Source organism: Oncorhynchus mykiss, chromosome 5 (genome assembly GCF_057628025.1).
Source record: "Oncorhynchus mykiss isolate SJ-2025 chromosome 5, ASM5762802v1, whole genome shotgun sequence".
NCBI lineage: Eukaryota > Metazoa > Chordata > Actinopteri > Salmoniformes > Salmonidae > Oncorhynchus > Oncorhynchus mykiss.
The window spans coordinates 37,794,239-37,819,396 of record NC_143026.1 but is presented as its reverse complement, the minus strand read 5'-3'; the positions used below and the strand labels follow the sequence as shown (position 1 = coordinate 37,819,396).

The 25,158-nt window shown below is 40.0% G+C and overlaps 1 protein-coding gene and 1 long non-coding RNA gene across 2 annotated transcripts; one reads left to right on the top strand and one right to left on the bottom strand.

The window, feature by feature from the left end:
• Window positions 1-2,861: 2,861 nt before the first annotated feature.
• LOC149983262 (uncharacterized) lies at window positions 2,862-5,740 on the bottom strand. The gene is made up of 3 exons (XR_016496044.1): window positions 5,605-5,740; window positions 4,083-4,799; window positions 2,862-3,948 (listed from the first exon to the last, which is right to left on the bottom strand). It is a non-coding gene; the product is annotated as an uncharacterized LOC149983262 (long non-coding RNA).
• Window positions 5,741-5,805: 65 nt separating this feature from the next.
• tescb (tescalcin b) lies at window positions 5,806-23,515 on the top strand. The gene is made up of 8 exons (XM_036977428.2): window positions 5,806-6,894; window positions 11,219-11,288; window positions 11,543-11,623; window positions 12,073-12,212; window positions 21,679-21,740; window positions 21,838-21,945; window positions 22,054-22,101; window positions 22,418-23,515. The coding sequence occupies exons 1-8, from the start codon at window positions 6,831-6,833 to the stop codon at window positions 22,493-22,495; spliced, it is 651 nt and encodes a 216-aa protein (XP_036833323.1). The 5' UTR covers window positions 5,806-6,830; the 3' UTR covers window positions 22,496-23,515.
• Window positions 23,516-25,158: the final 1,643 nt, after the last annotated feature.

The window sequence follows — 25,158 nt, the reverse complement described above, 5'->3', positions numbered from 1 at the left end:
TTATGTAAAACCCACACACTGCTTTCTATTTGACACTAACATGTTACAACAGTGTAACAATAGCTCACAACATGCTTATAACGCAACATACTGTATGTATAGTGCTCTTGTATAATAAACAATGTCTTTATAAAGGTATAAAATACATACACAAAACCTGATGTGCCTCTGTGAAAATGGCTGAGGGTCCAACAATGCCATCTACTGTACATGTAATTACTTTTCAGGTCATTTGGTGAGATGGGTTCCAGAAAATGCTTTCTATAGTTAAATAACTGCTGCCACCATGTGGTATCTCTCAATAAATACATGTTGAAACAGAGAATACAGAGAAAAGTGTGGTATATTTTTGCTCTCCCTATTACTAAAGAATAAAAAACGAATTAATTTTGTGAAACACTTCACATCTATTGTAAATACTTCTAAAATAAAATATTATGTTATAAGGGGTTAATGGTTTATTTTATAAACTATCCTACAAGTGCATCTTGTATCTGTTCCAAAGATGATGCATTATGAATGATGACTGCAGCATGTCAAGGTCACCACAGTTCCCTCATTCACTGTGACAGTGCATTTTGTGGCGTAAGCTTGAGTAATAGAAAACATTGTGGTTTCACTGAAAAAAAATAATTCATCAGATTTTGTTCAATAGTGGTAACATACGTTTATGTAGGCTATAGGCCATAATGGCTACTGCATATTTCACCCCAAATAGTCAAGTAACAAGTAATCAGTCAGTCCAAGTCTCAACCACCCCAATAGCCTACTCTGTCTAGATAACAATGTGAAGAAGTGTTTTACTCACCAATCCTTCAACTGGGGCCTACTTATGTTGTCTTTAATCATGACGTTATTTTGGGCAATTATTTGGCAATTAAAAAAAGGCTGTAACTTTATTAGTACTTCCTCTGTAATCCGCCATGGTCCTCTTTTTCTTCTATTTTCAGTTTCTTAATTTTTTCTGCTTTCTATTTTCCTGGTTTCAACCTGGTCTCAGAGCATTTTGTATTATTCTGTATGTAAATCTGAGATACTTCATATAGTATGTTATGTTATTAATTTGTGGATGTCCATGACCTATTACGTATTACAACTCGTAATACAGTACCAGTCAAAATTTTGGACACACCTACTCATTCAAGGGTTTTTCTGTATTTTACTATTTTCTACATTGCAGAATAATAGTGAAGACATCACAACTAAGAAATAACACATATGGAATCATGTAGTAACCCAAAAAGTGTTAAACAAATCAAAAGATATTTTATATTTGAGATTCTTCAAAGTAGCTACCCTTTACCTTGATGGCAGCTTTGCCCCACTCTTGGCATTCTCTCAACCAGCTTCATGAGGTAGGCACCTCCAATGCATTTCAATTAACAGGTGGGCCTTCTTAAAAGTTAATTTGTGGAATTTCTTTCCTTCTTAATGCATTTGAGCCAATCAGTTGTATTGTGACAAGGTATACAGAAGATACTGTAGCCTATTTGGTAAAATGCCAAGTCCATATTATGGAAAGAACAGCTCAAATAAGCAAAGAGAAATGACAGTCCATCATTACTTTAAGACATGAAGGTCAGTCAATCTGGAACATTTCAAGAACTTTTAAAGTTTCTTCAAGTACAGTCGCAAAAACCATCAAGCGCCATGATGAAACTGGCTCTCATGAGGACCGCCACAGGAAAGGAAGACCCAAAGTTACCTCCGCTGCAGAGGATATGTTCATTAGAATAACTGCACCTTAGATTGCAGCCCAAATAAATGCTTCACTGAGTTCAAGTAACAGACACATCTCAACATCAACTGTTCAAAGGGGACTGCGTCAATCAGGCCTTCATGGTCGGCTTGCTGCAAATAAACTACTGCTAATGGACACAAATAAGAAGAAGAGACTTGCTTGGGCCAAGAAACACGGCCAATGGAAATTAGACTGTTGGAAATCTGTCTGTTGAGTCCAAATTTGGCATTTTTGGTTCCTACCGCCGTGTCTTTGTGAGACGCTGAGTAGGTGAACAGATGATCTCTGCATGTGTGGTTCCCAGCGTGAAGCATGGAGGAGGTTTGATGGTGCTTTGCTGTTGACTGTCAGTGATTTATTTAGAATTCAAGGCACACTTAACCAGCATGGCTACCACAGAATTCTGCAGCGATACGCCATCCCATCTGGTTTCAGTTTTTCAACAGGACAATTTAACCAAAGAGAGTGAAGGAGTGCTGCATCAGATGGCCTGGCCTCCACAATCACCTGACCTCAACCCAATTGAGATGATTTGGGATGAGTTGGACCACAGAGTGAAGAATAAGTAGCCAAGAAGTGCTCATCATATGTGGGAACTCCTTCAAGACTGTTGGAAAATCATTCCAGGTGAAACTGGTTGAGAGAATGCCGAGATTGTGCAAAGCTGTCATAAAGGCAAAGGGTGGCTACTTTGATTTGTTAACACTTTTTTGGTTACTACATGAATCCATGTGTTATTTCATTGTTTTAATGTCTTCAATTTTATTCTACAATGTAGAAAATAGTAGAATAAAGAAAACCCCTTGAATGAGTAGGTGTGTCCACATTTTTGATTGGTACTGTATATATGAATTTGCTAAATGTGCAATATAATAAGAATTTGCTAAATGTACAATATGTTACGAATTTGCAAATCGTACGATATGTCGAATTCTAGCTAGGTGGCTAACATTAGCTAGCTCGCTAACGTTAACTAGGTTAGGGGTTACAGTTAAGTTTAGGAGTTAGGTTAAGGTGACCAGATTTCTGAAATTAAAACCGGGGACATTTCCAGTTCGGCGGTCAATATATCATTAAAATATCCAATGTTATTATCTATGAAATAAAAAAAGGGAGACAATTCCGGTTTCATGTATTTAGTCTAACAGGCACACTGTGATAGAAAAAACAACTATATTACAGAAACATTACAGACAAGACAGAACTGTCCAATCTGAACTACCAGTGGTCCTGGTAGTCTGGGTAGAATAAGAGCAGAAGAGAACATGAGCAAAATTGAAAGAAAAAAAACAGACAATAGTATATGTGAAATACTTAACAAAATAAAGAAATAAGATGAGATTGGTAACTACGTAATATACTTATACCAACCTAATCTGAATATTTCTCAGCAGAATGTATCTTCTTCAGGATTGCTATGTCTTTGGCCAGCTTCTCCATGAACTCCTGGCAGAGGAGGTTGAAGTTTATCTTCACAATAAGCATAGCCTTGATGGTAGGAACAGTGAACCTATTTCTTGCTGCTGTCCATAGATCATTCATTTGGGAGAACACTCTCTCGACTGGTGCACAACTTCCAGGTAAGCACATGACAACAGACGCTAATCTAGCCAGGTTAGTGTGTGGGATGTTGTTCTCTTTAAAGTGGGTAACCACCGTGCTCCATCTCTGACTAAGCTATGTCTCAGATGTTTTCCATTCTTCAAGCGATCCTGCCTTTAGGAACTTTTGCTGGCCAGTAATCTCGTCAAACAATGCATCCTCATTGATGGTCACATTTGGGCATTTTCCCTGCAGTGTGCCTGCTGCCTTCTGGAGCTCTTCACGCTAAGGTTGCCTTTTTAAAAAGGAGACAATGTAAATCTTTTAGATTATCGGTGTGCTTTCACCATGCTTGCAAGTAGTTCACAGCCGTAGTGAAGAATGATTGGGATGTTTTGAGAAAGCTCTCTTTAGACATTGCTCCAGTTTCCTCTAGCTCTCTCAGAAGTCCTCTGACCAAAACTGGAATAAGTTGTCATCACGTCTTGCAGTCAATTTTGCCTTAATGTTTCTCAGAATTGCAGCTGACTCCACAGCACAGCAGTCCTGGCCTTCAAGCATCTTGATTGTGTCACTGAATACGGTCAGGTTTCCATGGACAAAGGCCAGCCACAGTTCAGTCAGTGGATCTTTGAACATTGTTCGCAGGACAACAGGGCATTTGTCTTCAGAAAGAAAAAAGGATTTCAATAGCACATACATTTTCAGCACTCTTTCTAGAGCCGGGAACATGGACAGCCAGCGAACATTTCTGTGTCCTAAAAAAAGCTCTTCAGTCTTTCTACTCCAAGGTACTCACCATCAAGGGGAATCATATCCAAAGCTGTTCTGGCCATGTTATGAATGATGCGGGCAGGATAACCTAAGCCAATCACCTCCCACTTCAGAGCATTTTTAACTTTGGTATGGACATTGACCCTCCCCAGCCTATTCAGTCCTCCAAAGTTGGTATTTGTGTTGTCGGCAGAGAATGCCACGACTTTGTTTTCCAGGTTACATTTTTGGATGACCACCAGGACCTCAGCTGCAATTTCCTCTGCTATTTCTCCTTTCAATTCAACCAAATCAAGCAGGTTTGTTTTCACAGATGTGTTGCCATCATATATCTTACAATATCTGACTAGTATTGGCAGCAGCTTTACATGTCCATGATTGGACGCATCAATGGACAGGGACACAAATTCAACCTGGTCTAGGTCCTGTGTTACCAAAGTAGTTTGCCATGGTGTAAACACGTTACTCGCTATGGCTTCACATTTTGTCCTAGCACATGTAAACTTCGGCTCATAAAGCTTCCGTATCAGTTGTGCTGTGCAGCCCAGAGATCTGTAACTATGATTGTGTTGCATAGTGTGGTATGCAAAGACATCCCTCCTGCACAGTTAAATCATACTCTTCTTGGGAAGGCTCTACCTTCTTGAAGAATGTGGTGACAGAGAGCATACCAACACGGGCAATCAGAGAAGATTTATGCTTTTTTGTCTGTTGATGTTCTACCACTGCCGTTCTTCCCCCGCTGCCAATTGAAAAAGAGGAATTACAAAGGGTGCAGTTAACCATTCTATCGTCTTGACCTGAGCATATAAATGGACATTCTCTCATGTTGTCATTAAAATGGCATTTCAGTTTCTTGGAACGAGCCATTGTACCTCCTCTGTCTGCTCTTCTTCACTCTCCTTGTGTCACTCTTCTTACTCTCTTAACTTTTTCTTCTCCTCCAATCTTTCTCCTCCTCTTTTCTTCACTCCTCTTCCTGCTCTTTTTTCCTTACCTTCTCTTTACCTTTCCACATCACTCTTCCATACTCTCCTCGCTTCACTCTTTTTACTCCCTTAATCTTTCCTTCTCCAATCTTTAATAATAAATTGTACACTATTAGATAAAATACTTTGGTTAACAGATTCCCATTGCATGCCTCATTTTTGTATTTTATCTCAAAAACATTGGTTGGAATAATACATTGGCAGTCTCTGTAATCATATCTTATCTTTCCTCTAACTCTTTCACGCTTCTTCCTATCCAGTCTTTGTCCTCTCCACTCTCTAACAGTAAACATTATGCTAATGTTAACCATGAAAATTTCAAAATATATTTTCACACTACTTATTATAATGCCAAACCATTAAAATTGTAATCTACAAACGTTTTTTAACCTAGCTACTATGACAGTAGCTAGCTAACCTAACTAGATAACTTAGTCGACATAGCTAATGTTAGCTAACATAACCTATTTAAAACCTTATAAAGCAGATCATCTATCTATATAATAAATTGTGACATTATAACCTAATTAGCTAGTATCTCAAATGATTGTAACTTACCTGGCTTGAAAAGACGTTTGTGGTGATGTTGTCGATTCACTTGACACTTGCTAGCTTCTGGCTGAGTTTTCCACATCAGTTTTCTCTAAAACTAGCGCGAGCAAGTAGTTAGTAGAAGAAGAGGGAATGAAGATGATATGGTGAGCAGCCCCCTCTGCTGGATAAAATAAGCATAACGCGATTGAGACGTCAACCGACAGACTCTGCTGTCCGGTCTTTCTTGCCACGTAAAATATTATTTCACTTTGCAGTCTGTTTTTAGCGCAGTTCCAGTCGGGGACAGGCCACCAAAAACGGGGACGTCAGGTCACCCTAAATTAGGTTAAAGTGTTAAGGTTGGAGTTGGGGGAAGGATTAGCTAACATGCTGAGTAGTTGCAAAGTAGCTAAATAGTAGTAAGTAGTTGAAAAGTTGCTAATTAGCTAAAATGCTAAAGTTGTCAGTGATGAGATTCGAACTCGCAAAATTTGAGTTGCTAGACGTTCGCATTATATGCCTACCCATCCACCCTGACCAACCACCCTACTTTCATTTTTGCCTTAAGTAACCATCTGCCTTATGTAACTACACAAAACATAACATATCATACATACTAAATGTAATGTCTCAAATTTACTCACAGAATAACACAAAATGCTCTGAGTCTTCTCCCCAAGAAAACAGAACTGCTATATATTCCTTTTAGGAAGGTTTGGCTTAAAGGTAGACTTTAGAGGCACAACATTGGTCAATTTCAACAAACGTTTGGAATATGGAAAAATATGGAATATTGCAGGGTATTTTATATGACTGGGTTACATTACAGAGGACTGCAGGGCAAGTGATATGAATGCAGCTCATGTAATAAAGCGTTAAACATTGAATGTCGTACTGTACTACAATGTAGCCTAAGTAGGACACTGCTGACTGTAGTATGAGAACTAGATCACAGGAATCTAAATAATGCACTGTTGAAGAAAGTGTTGTGTCGTTGGATAGCCAAGTTGCGGAAGTGCGCGCTCAGCAGAGGCTGGCAGCTTGAAATGCATTTACATTAGGACCTTGCGCAGCCTACAGTACATATCGACCTGTAACATGATTTGTTGTTGGGGATATGATAATGAAAGAATATCTATTCCACTGAACTGACACCGTTTCGAGTTCAGTAGCCTACCTGCGTTGTCCTGAGCGAGACCAATCGTTATTTTCATGCGTCTGGATTGGTCGGCTGGCGCGTTTACAGAGTTATGGGTGCATTACAGTCGTTACCTGATGAACCCGAATACAGAGATCTCTCAGAAAAGACCGGCTGTGAGTATTACGTTGTTTTCCTGTAGGATACGATTATAATTGTTGAGAATAATCATATTTCTGGGTTTATGTAATCCTGCGCTAAAGTGTTTCATTATTGTGAAATGAAACGCCCCACAGTACAGGATCCCCATAACAACGTCATCTTGTGTGGTAGGTGTTCTGGGGGCTATTTACAGAGCAAAACAGCATGAGTTATAGATTGCTGTAGGCGACAGCACTACTGGATGAGAATCTTTACAAGTAGCCTATTACAGTGTTTTCCCGAATGCCTTGCTAGGAGAAGAGCTACTGTTATACCCCTGAAAGGGGGGGAATATAGAAATGAATCACACAGAGGTTGCTTCAGCTTCACATCAGTGTAATTCATATTTTGCATAAAATCATCAACAATTTACAATTCACATGCATTTCTCAAGTGCACAACTAAATATATTCTTTACATTTGTATAGCTTTTACTATTGTTCAGTAAACCAGCATGCTACATTTATGCTACATATGTATTCTTATTTATTATCCCTTTTTAAAATGACATTATCAAATGCAATGGCAAACCTTTCAACATTTTTAAATGCATGACACATGCCTTTATGAATTATCACTATTAACTATCCTTGTACCGTTTCTATCTTTATACCATTGTTATACATTTTATCCCTATATAAACTCACTTCAATAAACAAAGACAACATGTATGAGCATGTATAAATTCATCTTAGTGCTCTACTTTGCAATAACAACATAATTCATCTTCACATTTCCCAAAAGTTCTCTCTCTCACCCATTCACTAACACACACACACACAGGAGATGAGCATGGTCCTTCCCAGCTAGGTAGTTTATGCTTGTGGCTAGAAACTTCAGCGAGAATTTGAAACTTGGCTACCATAATTGGGACTTGGGAGAGTGTTCAGAATCATTCCGTAATTCTTCAACTAAAATGTAGACGTTAATGCCTTAGTTGTACATTTTCAGTGAAAATCACTGCAATAAATGTGCTTTAGCTGTCACCCAGGCCTTATATTGGCTACTCTATCTAGCTACTTCCCTCTCTTTACTGCTGGACAGCAGTTCTTGAACAAGTAAGTGGAAGTGAAGAACACTGTGCCCTGTGTTGTTGCGGTGCCGGCTTGCAGCACAAACTCTCCCCAATGTAGTTGTGACATCGAGATGGTTACAAATTATTTATTGTGTAGGCTGCTATCCTATTCTAAATCAAATCAGTGGGATGGACAAATTGGCCACGTTAGCTACTGCCGGCGACATGTGATACAGTTGCCCAGTGGGAAGCAGCTCACGTTGGCAAGTACCTTGATACACCGTTGCACTGGTCATTCTCATCGGCTTGTTGTTACATTAGCTAATTGGCAGGTCAAGGTGACAAATACTACAAGTTATTTCTCCCATTGAAATAAGCATAATTTTATTTTAACTAGTGCCATGCTGCTGTTCTTGCCAGCATAAACTATACTGAACAAAAATATAAACGCAACATGGAACAATTTCAGTTACAGTACATATGAGGAAATCAGTCAATTGAAATAAATTAATTTGGCCCAAATCTATGGATTTCACATGACTGGGAATACTGATATGCATCTATAGGTCACAGATACCTTAAATAAAGGTAGGGGCGTAGATTAGACAACCAGTCAGTATCTGGTGTGACCACAATTTGCCTCATGCAGCGCACCACATCTAATTTGCATAGAGGTGATCAGGCTGTTGATTGTGGCCTGTGGAATGTTGTCCCACTCCTCTTCAGTGGCTGTGCGAAGTTCCTGGATATTGGCGGGAATTGGAATACACTGTCGTACACATCGATTCAGAGTCAATGGGTGACATGTCTGGTGAGTATGCAGACCATGGAAGAACTGGGACATTTTCAGCTTCCAGGAATTGTGTACAGATCCTTGTGACATGGGGCTGTGCATTATCATGCTGAAACATGAGGTGATGTCGGCAAATGAATGGCACGACAATGGGCCTCAAGAGCTCGTCACGGTATCTCTGTGCATTGCAATTCCCATCGATAAAATGTAATTGTGTTCGTTGTCCATAGCTTATGCCTGCCCATACCATAACCCCACCGCCACCATGGAGCACTCTGTTCACCATGTTGACATCAGCAAACCACTTGCCCACACAATGCGATACACATGATCTGTGGTTATGAGGCTGGTTGAATGTACTGCCAAATTCTCTAAAACTGTGCTGTGTCACGACTTCCACCAAAGTCGGTTCCTCTCCTTGTGATTGATTAGCATATTGCTTGCTGGTACACATTATGATACTATATTATTATTTTCGTTACGGCACTAAGGCACATTTCATTATATCACACTATCATGTCTAAATTAAAAGCAGAACAAGGAGAAGACTGTTTGTGTCACGACTTCCACCGAAGTCGTTTCCTCTCCTTGTTCGGGCGGCGTTCGGCAGTCGGCGTCACCGGTCTTCTAGACATCGTCAATCCACTTTTCATTTTTCATTTGTTTTGTCTTTGTTTTGTCATTTGTTTTCCTACACACCTGGTTTTCATTTCCCTCATTATTTGTTGTGTATTTAACCCTCTGTTCCCCCCATGTTTTTGTGTGGAATTGTTAGTTGTAAGTGCTTGTGCACTTGTTTACTGGTGCGCGACAGGTTTTTTGTACCCATATTCTGTTGTATTTTTATGCTGTTGGTTTTTGGATTAAACTGCTCCGGCTACTACCTAGTTCTGCTCTCCTGCGTCTGACTTCCCTGCCACCAGTTATGTACCCCTTTACAGTTTGAGCAACTATGGAATGTCCTTGTGACTAAAGTCAGATGAAAGAAATGAAACTTGGTAATGGTATTAGACCAGATGAATCTCCTATATTTATTTAAGGGCTGTATTCTGACATGATGATAGAAAGACACTAGTGTAGGCCAGATACTGTATCTCCATGCAGTGGCTATAAAATATTCAAACTGCAAATTGCATGTGTAGTAGCAACGTTTTTCTCCGGGTATCTTATGTACGTTTACAGTGTAGGCTTGATTGAACCACCATGAATAATATATTAGATATTGTGTTTACAGCTTCAGAAAAACCTTGCAAGCAATGAGGCCATGAACAAAGAGGCTTTTTTTTCTCTGTTTCTAACATTGTCTGAAATCCCCACCCTCAGTGAGTTTCCTCATACCACTGGTAATCCAATATTAGCTCATACTAGTTTGCCCATACAATAACCTGAGGAATGTATTGTTTGTACACACTGAAAAACACTCACTCACTCACTTTGTCTCAATCACTCGCTCACTGATAAACACTCACTCGCTCTCAACTCAAATATTGTGGCGATTGTTCGACATCAGTCCTTATTTGAATTAATTTAAATACTTTGAGCTTATCCCTACTGTTCAGCCAGAACATTTTTTTTTCTCTCAGACTACATGTAATATATAGTTTATTTAAGTTACATTAGAAATACACATTTAATAACAATGTATTTCTCTATACTCTATGCACTCACATAGACAATGACTGTCACGTTCTGACCTTAGTTCCTTTGTTATGTCTTTGTTTTAGTTGGGTCAGGGCGTGAGTTGGGGTGGGTAGTCTGTTCTTTTTTCTATGTTGTGTTTATGTGTTTGGCCTGGTATGGTTCTCAATCAGAGGCAGGTGTCGCTCGTTGTCTCTGATTGAGAATCATACTTAGGTTGTCTTTTCCCACCTGTGTTTTGTGGGTGATTGTTTTCTGTTTAGGTTGTTTTCCCTGACAGAACTGTGCGTGTTCATTTTCTCCGTTTTGTCATTTTGTTTGAGTGTTTTTTTGTGAACATTAAATATGAACAATTTCCACGCAGCGCTTTGGTCTCATTCTAACGACGATCGTTACAATGACAATGGGAGAATGCAAAGTGAAATAGTTTTTACATCTGAATATATACTTTTCACATGAGGAAAGATGGCATCAACTGAAAATAGAAGCTGAATAGACATTCAGCACTGGACTCTGCTTACACCGTGTGTATAATGTGTTAGGCCTGAGGATGTCAAATCAGGCAGCCTGAATGATACATTAGAGATCAGAACAGGACACAAACATAAATTGTAATTGCAAAGATTATAAAACAATTGTGTTCCATTAACAGCATTACTGTGCAGTTTGTCATGGTTTCCTGCCCATTCAGTGGTAACTGATGTGCTGCCTGGCATTTTGCTAATTGGAGATGCCTCTTGAAGATGCACATAATTTCCGCTCCATCCATCTAGGCCTCTAACCTGCTGTGGTAGGTTGGCAGGATGTACCTCTCTGTCTTGGACTCACGACAGTCCCTTTTTTTGTTCCTCAGTTTCCTTCGAGCAGATTGGAATCCTGCATAAAAGATTCAAGCAGTTGAGCCACAATGAAGACACGCTGAGGTAGGACTCTCATTTTTGGCATACATACACATCCTAACACACTTTATTTTTTAACTTGTGCTGTTGTTACTTTTGGTTTTTTAGACACACATGGGTGTAATCCTGGCATAATGCATTTCTGATTAAGTGGTTCTTCCCATCTCTTTAGCATAAACCAGCCTAACAGGTTTTGTTTTGCCTTTTGTTTAGCGGGTGTTATAATTGACCCGCTTCCTGCTGCAAACCTAATTATCTTCTTGTCTTTTCACTTGTAGACGTGATGACCTCAACACAATTCCAGACCTGTCATGCAACCCGATCCGAACCCAAATTATAGAGGCCTTCTTTGACAAAAGGTTGGTGTTTATCATGTTTATGTTAAGTACCTCATCAAGAACAAGACTTAAGGTTAACTGCTCTCAATATGCCCACAGCTTTAACCTACATAGTATGATTTTCATTATACAGTAAGTTTGGTGGTTCCTCACAGGATTAGTCAAATGTGAGCCTGGTCCAGAAACAACCCCTAGCTACCCCTATCCACTAGCATTTGTGTAGATCGGAAAGGATGGAATATATATAATCTATATGGCAGTCATACAACCTAAGATATCAATATACAAGTTGGAGCTATTACCATATTGTATACGGTATCCATTTCTTTCACATTTATGTGACGTGCCTAGGATGTAGTGCCTGTGGGTTGTTTCTAGAATGACACATGGTTACTTTCTAATGAACATTACAGAAAATATATGTTTACACAATGAAGATATTTATGTTCCTTGCTCGTATGCCTCTATAGAAACTTCCATCAGAATGGTGAGGGGACTGTCCAGGAGATCAGCTTTGAGGAGTTCCTGGTGGTCATGTCCCACTTCAGACCTCCAGCACTGGACATGACAGAGGAACAGAGAGAGATTATCAGGAGGGAAAAACTCCGCTGTGAGTGCCATCATTAAAATGTTACTGTATGGTGGTGTTAAGATAGATGTATTGCAGATCAGTATCATTGGAAAATGTTACACTACATTGAAATGGATACTCAACATTATTGTTAGCGTGTGTACTTACTACAATGACATTGAAATCATTGGTTGTACAAGATACTGTACACGTTTGAGGTGTACTATGGCTCACACTGTGACTGGAATCAATAATGGGCACAATAATCTGTCAACTTTCTGACCTTTACAAAATGGATTCAGCAACTTCTCATGGAACAATAGGGACTGTGAGGGCATACACACACACAGATACACTCGAACGCGCACATTATTTTATAGTTGTATTGTTGGTGTCATTTTGTTGTTGTATTGTTTGTATAGCGTTGTATTTTACATTTGTGTGACTCTCCTTGTCTATTAGTTGTCGTGGAAATTCAACACAGGGACACTCAAAGTCAATATTAAATGAATCACTCTTTATTGTCAGCGAGCTGGGCGTTCTGCCAAAAGGTCTGAGGAGGGGGTCATGACTGTCTCCCCCTCTTATCTCTACCCAGCACCTATAGGAACCAATGATTGAGTGAGACAAGATGTACAATTCAAGGCTGTCCCCCCCAGTCTATAAATTTTTCCTCCACATTCCCTACTTTTATCACTTCTATGATAATAATTGTTAAACATGTAATGAGAGACACTTTCTAACCCTTCATTCAGGGTTATGCAATCTAATTAGTATGGTCATACTATCATCATAATAACGGTTATATTTTTATTAACAGGATTGAATTTATAAAAAATACACACACATACACACCATGTTAATAACACAATTATGCAAACTTTTTAGCAATTTGGGATCCTCAACTCCTGAACAGGGATTCCAACCAAGTTGCAAGCTACCATTCTGGTTGTGGGGAATTATTCTTAGCTACAGTGGCAATGTATTCGGTGAGGTCAGTCATATTAGAAGAGTGATCTGGGACAAAAGTACAGCATTCATCGCAAATGATTGGACGAGTGCCCCCTTGACCTGCCAAAAGATAGTCAAGAGCCTCTCTGTTTTTCAGAGCCAATTTACGCAATTCTTTTAGTTCCCCATTCAATTGTTCCAGGGCAATTTGGTCATCCCTATATCCATCACGACTGGTCTGCCGACGTAATCGTCCGAGATGGTTTCAACAGGCTCTTCCATTGCGACGTCTCCGGCCCGCTAGCTGTCTGAATCGCTGTGTCTCCAGCTCGCCTAGCATAGTAGCGACTACTAAACGGCTCCCTGACTCGCCTATTGCTACTCTTTGGACCCTATGATCACTTGGCTACACATGCCTCTCCCTAATGTCAGTATGCCTTGTCTATTGCTGTTTTGGTTAGTGATTATTGTCTTATTTCCCTGTAGAGCCCCCAGCCCTGCCAAATATGCCTTAGATAGCCATTTTGTTCTACCCCCCCCCCACACATGCGGTGACGTCACCTGGCTTAACTGATGCCTCTAGAGACAAAACCTCTCTCATCGTCACTCAATGCCTAGGTTTACCTCCACTGTACTCACATCCTACCATACCCTTGTCTGTACATTATTCCTTGAATCTATTCTTCCACACCCAGAAATCTGCTCCTTTTACTCTCTGTTCCGAACGCACTAGACGACCAGTTCTTATAGCCTTTAGCTGTACCCTTATCCTACTCCTACTCTGTTCCTCTGGTGATGTAGAGGTTAACCCGGGCCCTGCAGCCCCCAGCACCACTCCCATTCCCCAGGCACTCTCATTTGTTGACTTCTGTAACTGTAAAAGCGTTGGTTTCATGCATGTTAACATTAGAAGCCTCCTCCCTAAGTTTGTTTTATTCACTGCTTTAGCACACTCCACCAATAAAGGTTTCCATCCCCAACTACAACATTTTCCTTCAAGATAGAACTGCCAAAGGGGGAGGAGTTGCAATTTACTGCAGAGATAGCCTGCAGAGTTCTGTCATACTATCCAGGTCTGTGCCCCAAAAAATATAACTTCTACTTTTAAATCCACCTTTCTAGAAACAAGTCTCTCACCGTTGCTGCTTGTTATGGACCCCACTCAGCCCCAAGCTGTGCCCTGGACACCATAGGTGAATTGATTGCCCCCCATCTATCTTCAGAGTTCGTACTGTTAGGTGACCTAAACTGGGATATGCTTAACACCCTGGCCGTCCTACAATCTAAGCCCTCATTCTCACACAAATTATCAAGGAACCTACCAGGTACAACCCTAAATCCGTAACCATAGGCACCCTCTTAGATATCATCCTGACCAACTTGCCCTCTAAATACACCTCTGCTGTCTTCAACAAGGCTCTCAGCAACCACTGCCTCATTGCCTGCGTCCGTAATGGTTCTACGATCAAACGACCACCCCTCATTACTGTCAAACGCCCCCGCTTCTCCTTCACCCAAATTCAGACAGCTGATGTTCTGAAAGAGCTGCAAAATCTGGATCCCTACAAATCAGCTGGGCTAGACAATCTGGACCCTCTCTTTCTAAAATTATCCGCCAAAATTGTTGCAACCCCTATTACTAGCCTGTTCAACCTGTTCGACCTCAGGCAGTCTCAATGGGGGTGCCACAGTGTTCAATTCTTGGGCCGACTCTTTTCTCTGCAATTATCAATGATGTCGCTCTTGCTGCTGGTGATTCTCTGATCCACCTCTATGCAGATGACACCATTCTGTGTACATCTGGCCCTTCTTTGGAAACTTTGTTAACAGACCTTCGAACAAGCTTCAATGCCATACAACGCTCCTTCCGTGGCCTCCAACTGCTTTGAAATGCTAGTAAAACTAAATGCATGCTCTTCAACCGATTGCTGCCCGCACCCGCCCGCCCGTCTAGTATCACTACTCTGGACGGTTGAATATGAATATATGAATATTGAATATGTGGACAACTGCAAATACCTAGGTGACTGTAATCTCTCCTTCCAGACTCACATTAAGCATCTCCAATCCAAAATTAAATCTAGAATCGGCTTCCTATTTCGCAAACAAAGCCTCCTTCACTCATGCTGCCAAACATACCCTCGTAAAACTGACTATCCTACTGATCCTTGACTTCGGCGATGTCATTTACAAAATAGCCTCCAACACTCTACTCAGCAAACTGGATGTAGTCTATCACAGTGCCATTCGTTTTGTCACCAACGCCCCATATACTACCCTCCAATGCGACCTGTATGCTCTCGTTGGCTGGCCCTCGCTACAGATTTGTCACCAAACCCACTGGCTCCAGGTCATCTATAAGTCATTGCTAGATAAAGCCCTGCCTTATCTCAGCCCACTGGTCACCATAGCAACACCCACCCATAGCACTCGCTCCAGCAGGTATATTTCACTGGTCATCCCCAAAGCCAACACTTCCTTTGGCCGCCTTTCCTTCCAATTCTCTGCTGCCAATGACGGGAACCAATTGCAAAAATCACTGAAGCTGGAGACTTATATCTCCCTCTCTAACTTTAAGCATCAGCTGTCAGAGCAGCTTACCCATCACTGTACCTGTACACAGCCAATCTGTAAATAGCACACCCAACTACCTCATCCCCATATTGTTATTTATCTTCTTTCACTTTTGCACCCCAGTATCTCTACTTGCACATCATCACCATCTGCATGTCTATCACTCCAGTGTTAATGCTAAATTGTAATTATTTCACCTCTATGGCGTATTTATTGCCTTACCTCCCTACTCTTCTACACACACTGTACGTATATTTTTTCTATTGACTGTGCGTTTGTTTATGTGTATCTCTGTGTTGTTGTTTTTGTCGCACTGCTTTGCTTTATTTTGGCCAGGTCGCAGTTGTAAATGAGAACTTGTTCTCAACTGGCCTACCTGGTTAAATAAATGTGAAATAAATAAATAAAAATTCCAGGAGGTTTGTAGTCTTAAATAAAGCCTTCAGAAGTTCTCATTATTTGGAACGGTTATCATAGCTGTCACCACAAACCCAACAGGGCAAGCATTTGATCCATTAAGATTCATAGTACATTATTGGTCATAATCTTAAAAGTCATTTTTCCTACCAATAACTTTTGGAGCACTCAAGGCCTGCGTTGGTCCCTTTGGCTCAGGACTCCTTCTACAATTACCATCTTCTGGGCCACTACTCCAGGCCTGCGTTGGTCCCTTTGGCTCGGGACTTATCTCAGCCTTATAGAAACATTCTGTCTCAGAGACAGGCCCATACCGACACTGTATGTACGTTTATATTGACATACAGTACACAGTGCATTCGGAAAGTATTCAGAGCCCTTGACTTTCCCACATTCTGATACGTTACAGCCTTATTCTAAAATTAATTGGATCGTTTTTACCCCCCCAACAATCTACCCACAATAATGACAAGGCAAACAGATTTGTAGACTTGTCCCTCCTACGTTGTCTTGGCTGTGTGCTTAAGTTCGTTGTCCTGTTGGAAGGAGAACCTTCGCCCCAGTCAGAGGTCCGGAGTGCTCTGGAGCAGATTTTCAACAATGATCTCTCTGTGCATTGCTCTGTTCATCTTTCTCTTCGATCCTGACTAGTTTCCCAGTAACAGCTGCCGAAAAGAAATCCCACGTGATGCTTGCCATTCAGGCCAAAGAGTTCATTCTTGGTTTCATCAGACCAGAGAATCTTGTTTCTCATGGTCTAATTGTCTTTAGGTGCCTTTTGGCAAACTCCAAGAGAGCTGTCATGTGCCTTTTACTGAGAAGTGACTTCCATCTGGCAACTCTATCATAAAGGCCTAATTGGTGGAGTGCTGATTGGTGAAGATTCTCCCATCTCCACAGAGGAACTCTGGAGCTCTGTCAGAGTGACCATCGGCTTCTTGGTCACCTCTCTGACCAAGGCCCTTCTCCCCCGATTGATCAGTTTGACCGGGTGGCCAGCTCTAGGAAGAGTCTTGGTGGTTCCAAACATCTTCAACCTCATAGCTTGGTTTTTGCTCTGACATGCACTGTCAACTGTTGGACCTTTATATAGGCAGGTGTGTGCCTTTCCAAATCATGTCCAATCAATTGAATTTATCAAGTTATCAATCAAGTTGTAGAAACATCTCAAGGACATTTGAACATCTTGGCATCTTGGCCATGTTCTGTTATAATCTCCACCCAGCTCAGCCAGAAGAGGACTGGCCACCCCTCATAGCCTGGTTCCTCTCTAGGTTTCTTCCTAGGTTTCAGCCTTTCTAGGGAGTTTTCCTAGCCACCATGCTTCTACACCTGCATTGCTTGCTGTTTGGGGTTTTAGGCTGGGTTTCTGTACAGCACTTTGTGACATCAGCTGATGTAAGAAGGGCTTTACAAATAAATGTAATTGATTGATTGATGATCAATGGAAACAGGATCCACCTGAGCTCAATCAAGTCTCATAGCAAAGGGTCTGAATACATATGTAAATAAGGTATTTCTGTTTTCTATTTTAAAATACATTTGCTAAATTTCTAAAAAACGTTTTTTGCTTTGTCATCATAGGGTATTGTGTGTAGAGTGATGAGGAAAACATTCTATTTAATACATTTTAGGATAAGGCTGTAAGTAACAATGTGGAAAAAGTCAAGGGGTCTGAATACTTTCTGAATGCACTGTATTACTTCTACCAATATTCTTAATGCAAATGTCAAGACAAATGTCAATGGGAATAACAGCACACAGTTGAATCCATTTTTGCAAATTGGCTTATACTCCCATATCATCTTACCGATCTCACTGCAGAGTTACATTGTCAACGAGTTAGAGGGCTAATCCTTAGGGAGAAGTCCCGACCATCCAGCAGACCCAATGTGGTGAGATTTGTGTTGACAACACAAACAACAATGCACACAAAACAAACAAAACAACAACAACAATACACTTCTACCCTTTTGAAACGACTCACATCATGATTCATGCATCTCAAAAAAACAACAACAATGCCGGTTAAATCAAAATAACAAATACAATTTGAATTACAACCCTTGGTTACTCCATCTTAAAATAATTGTATCCCATAAGGTAATTCAAGGAATAGTAAAATAGACTAGAGAAAGGTTTCCCTCGTTCAGGGGCAGTGCTCTCGCCCTATCTCTCTCTTTATCGTGGTTCGAATCGCACATAAGACTATTGATAAATTAAAAACTTCTTTGTAATTACCAGTTTTTACATATTACATTTAAATATCACCCAATGTATCTAGCCTTTCTAGTGGGGGTGATCAGGCCTCACCAGAAAGTCAGAACAGACGTCAAAGGTCATTAACCTCTCTGGGATATGTGGGGGCTAGCGTCCCACCTCGCCAACAGCCAGTGAAATTGCAGTGCGCCAAATTCAAAACAACAGAAATCCTATAATTAAAATTCCTCAAACATACAAGTATTTTACACCATTTTAAAGATAAACTTGTTGTAAATCCAGCCACAGTGCCCGATTTCAAATAGGCTTTACGGCGTAAGCACACCAAACGATTATGTTAGGTCAGCACCTAGTCACAGAAAACCATAAAGCCATTTTCCAGCCAAGGAGAGCCCTCACAAAAGTCAGAAATAGCAATTAAATTAATCACTAACCTTTGATCTTCAACAGATGGCACTCACAAGACTTCATGTTACACAATAAATGTGTGTTCTGTACGATAAAGTAAATCTTTATGTCCAACAACCTCATTTGAAATTGGTGTGTTATGTTCAGAGATGCATTGTCTCAAACAAACATCCGGTGAAAGTGCAGAGAGCCACATCAAATTACAGAAATACTCATAATACACATTGCTAAAAGATACAAGTGTTATGCATGGAATTTTAGATCCACTTCTCCTTAATGCAACCGCTGTGTCAGATTTCAAAAAAGATTTACGGAAAAAGTACACCATGCAATAATCTGAGTACAGCGCTGAGACAACAAAACAAGCCATACAGATATCCGCCATGTTGTGGAGTCAACAGAAGTCAGAAATAGCATTATAAATATTCACTTATCTTTGATGATCTTCATCAGAATGCACTCCCAGGAATCCCAGTTCCACAATAAATTTTGATTTGTTCATTAAGTCCATCATTTATGTCCAAATACCTCCTTTTTGTTTGGGCGTTTAGTACACAATCCAAACTCACAGCGCGCAGGCAAGTCCAGGTGAAATTTCAGACGAAAAGTCATATTTCAGTTCATAGTAACATGTCAAACGAATAATAGAATCAATCTTTAGGATGTTTTTAACATTAATCTTCTATAATGTTTCAACCGGATAATTTCTTTGTCTGTCGAAATGCGATGGAACGCAGCTAACTCTCACGTGTGCGCGCGTGATCAGCTCATGGCATTCTGCCAGACCCATGACTCAATCAGCTCTCATTCCCCCCTCCTTCACAGTAGAAGCATCAAACACGGTTCTAAATACTGTTGACATCTAGTGGAAGCCTTAGGAATTGCAATATGACCCCATAGACACTGTATATCATTCAAACTGTTTTAGAAACTTCAGAGTGTTTTCTATCCAAATATACTAATTATATGCATATTCTAACTTTGAGGACTGAGTAGCAGGCAGTTTACTCTGGGCACCTTTTTATCCAAGCTACTCAATATTGCCCCCCAGTCCCAAAGAAGTTAAGGTGCATCCTTTCTAACCAATTAAAAACCCACTAAAACCTAAATATAAAGACCCCACACAATAAATCAAACACAGTTTTAACGCCACTAACAAATATTCATAACAGGTGGGCTGTGTGTGGGTGCTGGTGTGTGGTAAAATGTATGGTAAAAACAAACAAAATGTCCAGGCCTTACTTAATTTGGGAACTCCTTTAACAGCCAGATCCGGGTACCTTTTATATTGTATAGTACACGGTCTCAATAACAGCTCTCCTAAGGCACCTGCCTCAGGAAGCCTTTCAAGGGGAGAGATACAGAATCATTGGTAAACATGTATATAAAAAAAACTTGTTAGCGCACATTCCTTCAGTCCTGGAAGAAAGAAAATAAACATTTACTTAGTTTTCACTATGCTACATTTTAATCTGTCCTACAAATTCTTAGTCCTAATCAAGTTTACTGCATTTTGGGCAGGAAGTCTTGATAAAACCATGTGTGTACAGAATTATACTTCAGACACATCAGATGATACAGTGTCCTGTTAAGCTGAATAGACACCTTCTAAAGTAAACAATCCAAAACCCCCTTTTTTGTAGTCTTATCATTTTGACCTGTTGCATTGACATATGTCCTGTACTGACTGTCCCTGTAACATCAACTAGTCAAAATATGAAATCTGTTGTTTAACAAATCTGCTAGGACATTCAAACTTTGGTGCTGGCTTATCAGCTCAATATTCGGTACTAAAACTCGGTAATCTCCCTTATTACTTCATTTGCATCTTGAATGATTCTTGTCATTACTTCCTATGCACCATATGTATCTTCAACATTTTTCTTTCTGCTACTTCCTATACATAAACAAATTACACCTCATGCTCAATAACACCTCGTGCTATTAGTAGTGGCTGCAGACCATGTAGACACTTCTCTTATAAATGCCTACAGACAGCTGTCAGCGGGGCTTTATTGTGGTACCGTTACTTGCCCTCACTCTAGTCTTCTCTTAAGACTAGTTCTAGCCTCAAGACTAGTGGTACAATTTTGTTTAGTTTTATTTTATTTTTAATTATACAAATTAATTTAAATTGACTTACTAAAATTCAGATGACATGTCCCTCAGAGGTTCACAGATCAGGTATCTTCTCCCGGGCAGCTCTCAATAAAAGTCTGGTCTGGGAGGGTCCACGTTGTCTTTGGTCAGACGGGAAATTCAGTTACGCTTTCTCACTGTCTCCCTTGTAGACCTTCACTGGGATGCTCCACAGGTGGAATCACTGATCAAATTGTCATCGAAATTCAACACAGGGACACTCAAAGTCAATTTTAAATGAATCACTATTTGCTTTGCCGGGGCAGTCCCGTTACTTCTCTTATATACTTCTTACACAGACAAGCTACATAGGCATGGTACATAGGGTTGGTTCCTGCGTGTGTCTGGCACCGTCTCATATCTTAACTTATAGAACATATTCTGTGCATTCTTCCAAAGGGGCTGGGGGGGGGGGGGGTTCATGACAGTCTCCCCCTCATATCTCTACCCAGCACCTACAGGAACCAATGATTGTATGAGACAAGACGTACAATTCAAGGCTGTCCCTCCAGGCTATACATTTTTCCTCCACACAGTGTATCAGTGTTTTGTTACTTGTCATGTTTTGTGTTTTTTGTGGATCTCAGGAACAATGCACAATGCACACAGAAGCTGCTGCTTCTGCAAAAGATAAATCAACAAACAATAACAAATACTGTATATCCCATAATATACAGCATTACTCAGCAAATGCATTACAGCGATGCCTCGTGACACCTGCAGACCTTTGTTAAGGAAATATTTGTAAAGACAGACCAACAGAAAAGAGTTTAACACTTTCTTATTTTTCCCCCAGTCCTATTTAACATGCACGACACAGACAATGATGGAACAATCACTCTGGAGGAGTACCGACATGTAAGCCACTGCCTAGGCCTATCTCTCAAGTACAAACATACACTATCTGCCTATCACTGTTGTAACCATGACTGCCTTGCCCCTGTATGTACTGTAGGTAGTGGAGGAGCTGCTGTCTCGGAGTGGAGCCCTGGGGAAGGAAACGGCTAAAGGCATAGCAGACGCTGCCATGCTGGAGGTAGCCAGTATCTCCATGGGTCACATGGTACGGCTGCTTTATAAACATTATATTCCTCACTCTGAGTGTTAGACCTGGAACCTATTATTAGTGTTTTTATTATTATATTCAATTAATCTCATTCTTCATTCTCAGGAACCAGATGAGTTTTATGAGGGGATCACTTTTGAACATTTCCTAAAGGTTTGTAATACAACATTATTTTGAGTCTAAAAGAAGTCATGGCTTTAGCTTTTCTTTTTCAATGGTTTTGCAAACGAACACTGTATAGCTTCAAAATATGGTTAAAACTTTCATTTTGATATGATGGATGGTCTGTCCTTGCATCCATTGCTCTGTCTTAGAATTTTAAAGTGGTTACATTTCGCCAGCCCCATCCCTCTGCTGTTTGCCAATAGCAGCACAATTGTTGTCTTGTTATTAGAGTACACATAGTTGAAGGCATCATAAGAGTTTAGTAACTATGTAATATACTGGTAGTAAAACAATTTATTTTCAGATACTGAAAGATATTGAGATTGAGACAAGAATGAACATTCGCTTTTTGAATATGGACACGACGAACCTGTGCAAGTGAGGATCTTCCACCTTTTTTATTACTATGCAGCACCAGCACTCTTTTATGGTTTTTATTTAGTGGCCAGTTAGGGCACACTTTAAGCAGTGACGTGCGGTTGGTGTCTGGGTAAGCACTGGCTGTTATCAAAGCCAGATTTACTCACAAATAAACCTTCATGAAACCCAAGTTCACCATACAACAGATAGCTCCAACAACCAGTTGTGACACAGGCTATTAACCAAAATTGACAACAATGTTCACCAAAATGTGACCAACCGGCTCGATTCGGTCTTATGTATCAACATTTTAAATGGTGTTTTTTACATTGGATAAAAGTAGAGACTCAGAGATCTAGAAAATTGTATATCATACACTCCAGTTGAGGAACAATGGGAAAGTAATTCTGCTTAGAAAGTTGTTAAACTTATAACCCCACTTTTGAGAAAATGTCCCTTGAATGTTTTGGTACACCTACTGGAGAGCTCATCTTTGTCTACACCAATTCAGAATCGTTCACACCCTCTTAATCCTCAGCCCCACCCATCTCTTTAAGGATTCACATGTGAGGCCATGTGCTAAGCAGAGTGAGTAGGGTAGTGTACTAAACAACCAAAGCTTTCAAGACTTAAGGCTGGTTTACACTACGTCTAGCGTCATGCCTGTAGACAGTTGTCGCAGTGACATCATGGACATTCTATTGTCGTCCCACAACAAACTTGTCATTGTTGTTATGAAAAAGTATAAGGACAAAACTGACAGGCTGCATGATATCAGCAGCCTGGTGGTCCAAAATAGCATAACTGGTGTATTTTAACACCAATAAATCCATCCGCTTAAAAATTTATTTAGTATATGTCAATCTAGCAAACCAGACAACTAAAACCAACTTTCTAAACAATGTTGTGGTTTGTTTCTTGCTTGTTAGCCAGCTATCTATCGTTGAGTTAGCTGGCTAGCCAGTTCAAATAATGACCATATCATATTGCTGACAATGTCTTTACTTTAACTAATTTATATTCTTTATTACAGGAAAATAAACTCACAACAAGATCATTATTTGCAAGTTAATGGTGAGCAGAAAATAGCTTAACCAGTTAGAGCTCTAGGGGCGCTATTTCATTTTTGGATAAAAAACGTTCCCGTTTTAAGCGCAATATTTTGTCACGAAAAGATGCTCGACTATGCATATTCTTGACAGTTTTGGAAAGAAAACACTCTGAAGTTTCAGAATCTGCAAAGATTTTGTCTGTAAGTGCCCCAGAACTCATTCTACAGGCGAAACCAAGATGATGCATCACCCAGGAATTAGCAGAATTTCTGAAGCTCTGTTTTCCATTCTCTCCTTATATGGCTGTGATTGCGCAAGGAATGAGCCTACACTTTCTGTCGTTCGCCCAAGGTCTTAGCAGCATTGTGACGTATTTGTAGGCATATCATTGGAAGATTGGCCATAAGAGACTACATTTTCCAGAGGTCCGCCCGGTGTCCTTTGTCTAAATTTGTGCGTAATCTTCAGGTGCAGGCATTTTCTCCTGGGATTCAGGAGAGAAAGCATGTTTCCAAGAACGATGTATCAATGAAGAGATATGTGAAAAACACCTTGAGGATTGATTCTAAACAACGTTTGCCATGTTTTCAGTCGATATTATGGAGTTAATTTGGAAAAAAGTTTGCGTTTTGAGGACTGAATTTATGGATTTTTTTTGGTAGCCAAATGTGATGTATAAAACGGAGCTATTTCTAATACACAAGGAATCTTTTTGGAAAAACTGAGCATCTGCTATCTAACTGAGAGTATCCTCATTGAAAACATCAGAAGTTCTTCAAAGGTAAATGATTTTATTTGAAGGCTTTTATGTTTTTGTTAATGTTGCGTGCTGGATGCTAACGCTAATGCTAACGCTAAATGCTAACGCGAAATGCTAACTCTAGCTAGCTACTTTTACACAAATGATTGTTTTCCTATGGTTGAGAAGCATATTTTGAAAATCTGAGATGACAGTGTTGTTTACAAAAGGCTAAGCTTGAGAGATGGCATATTTATTTCATTTCATTTGCGATTTTCATAAATAGTTAACGTTGTGTTATGCTAATGAGCTTGCTGATAGATTTACACAATCCTGGATACAGGGGTTTTTTCATAGCTAAACGTGACGCAGAAAACGGGGCGATTTGTCCTAAACAAATAATCTTTCAGGAAAAACTGAACATTTGCTATCTGAGAGTCTCCTCAATGAAAACATCTGAAGTTCTTCAAAGGTAAATGATTTTTTTGAATGCTTTTCTGTTTTTTTGTGTAAATGTTGCCAGCTGAATGCTAATGCTAAATGCTACGTTAGCCATCAATACTGTTACACAAATGATTGTTTTGCAATGGTTGAGAAGCATATTTTGAAAATCTGAGATGACAGTGTTGTTAACAAAAGGCTAAGCTTGAGAGCTAGCATATTTATTTCATTTCATTTGCGATTTTCATGAATAGTTAACGTTGCGTTATGGTAATGAGCTTGAGTCTGTATTCACGAACCCGGATCCGGGATGGGGAGATCAGAAAGGTTAAGGTTGTGAGTGTGACAAAATAAAAGCAGGGCATTCTACTGGAGAATTTTAGAACTCGAACACTGTCTCATTGGCCTAATGTTATATCCTAATTTGACTTTGGTGCAGGTCATTTTGTTCTT